The sequence below is a fragment of the Polyodon spathula genome, chromosome 46, assembly GCF_017654505.1.
Source record: "Polyodon spathula isolate WHYD16114869_AA chromosome 46, ASM1765450v1, whole genome shotgun sequence".
In the NCBI taxonomy this organism is placed as follows: Eukaryota; Metazoa; Chordata; class Actinopteri; order Acipenseriformes; family Polyodontidae; genus Polyodon; species Polyodon spathula.
The window spans coordinates 1,106,297-1,107,902 of NC_054579.1; the positions used below are offsets into that span (position 1 = coordinate 1,106,297).

The 1,606-nt window shown below is 45.3% G+C and overlaps 1 protein-coding gene across 1 annotated transcript in view; it reads right to left on the minus strand.

Annotated features, from left to right (window-relative positions):
* rrp7a (ribosomal RNA processing 7 homolog A) overlaps positions 1–1,179 on the minus strand; it is a gene marked incomplete at its 5' end in the record, with an annotated part of 5,580 nt that extends 4,401 nt beyond the window's left edge. The window contains 2 exons of the mRNA XM_041237783.1: positions 435–566; positions 1,030–1,179. Of these exons, the coding sequence (XP_041093717.1) occupies positions 435–566; positions 1,030–1,179 (282 nt within the window). The remainder of the gene's footprint in view (positions 1–434; positions 567–1,029) is intronic.
* Positions 1,180–1,606: the final 427 nt, after the last annotated feature.

Below are 1,606 nucleotides of genomic sequence, written 5' to 3' on the forward strand. Positions count from 1 at the left end.
GAAACGTTTGCCATTGAATTCACACTGAAGACTAGTGGAAACGTTTGCCATTGAATTCACACTGAAGACTGAGAGAGACTTCTAGTGGAAACGTTTGCCATTGAATTCACACTGAAGACACTGAGAGAGACTTCTAGTGGAAACGTTTGCCATTGAATTCACACTGAAGACACTGAGAGAGACTTCTAGTGGAAACGTTTGCCATTGAATTCACACTGAAGACACAGAGAGAGACTTCTAGTGGAAACGTTTGCCATTGAATTCACACTGAAGACACTGAGAGACTCTTCTAGTGGAAACGTTTGCCATTGAATTCACACTGAAGACACTGAGAGACTCTTCTAGTGGAAACGTTTGCCATTGAATTCACACTGAAGACACTGAGAGACTCTTCTAGTGGAAACGTTTGCCATCAGATTGTCATTTTTTCACACCTTTCTGCTCTGGGTTCTGAAGTGTTTGGACGGCGCTGGTTCTGGTTCTGGTTCCGGTTCCGGGCCTGGTTTCTCCTTCAGTTCTATGGACTGGATCACACCGCAAGGGGACAGAATCCGATACAAACATTCCTGAGCGGGGAAAAAACAAAAAAAAAATGTAGAGTTTTGAGAGACACACAGAATTATAGAAAAACACGTATTTGAATTTTAAAATTGTGCGTGTGTGTGTGTGTGTGTGTGTGTGTGCGTGTGTGTGTGTGTGTGTGTGTGTGTGTGTGTGTGTGTGTGTGTGTGTGTGTGTGTGTGTGTGTGTGTGTGTGTGTGTGTGTGCGTGTGTCCCTGAGCGAGTCGCTTCACCTCCTTGTGCTCCGTCCTTCGGACGAGACGTCAAACAAACGAGGTCCTATTGGAAGAGACTCTGCAGCAGCAGCAGTTGTTGGTGATGCAGAGTTCACCCCCCCCAGTCTCTGGAAGTCTCTTTGAGAGAAAAGCCTCCGCTGAACGACTCGTTAATAATAATAATAATAATAATAATAATAATAATAATAATAATAATAATAATAATAATAATTTTACAGGAAGCAATACTGACCTCCGGGCAATAGGGGGGGATGTTGAGCACAAAGAGAGTCCTGTCCAGCGGCCGCCTGGCGTTGTTCTCAGATCGCACTCTGTGCTCCTTCAGATAAAGGTAATGGTGGGACTTACTGGTCTGCTGAAACTTAACTGGGATCGCTGGGAATGGAGAGAACACAGCAGAGTTTCAAATTTCCTGAACCTGAACATTTTTAAAAGCAGCGCTGGGAATCAGACTCCTATTGCACAGCAGTGTGATCCAGTCCAGGTTTCACACTACCAGCTTGATCAGCCCCCAGTGTGTCTAGCGAACAAGCTCAGGTGTGTCTTATTATTAAACTCCTAGTGAAAGCAGGACTGGATCACACTGCTGTGCAGCAGGAGTCTGATTATTAAACTCCTAGTGAAAGCAGGACTGGATCACACTGCTGTGCAGCGGGAGTCTGATTATTAAACTCCTAGTGAAAGCAGGACTGGATCACACTGCTGTGCAGCGGGAGTCTGATTATTAAACTCCTAGTGAAAGCAGGACTGGATCACACCGCTGTGCAGCGGGAGTCTGATTATTAAACTCCTAGTGAAAGCAGGACTGG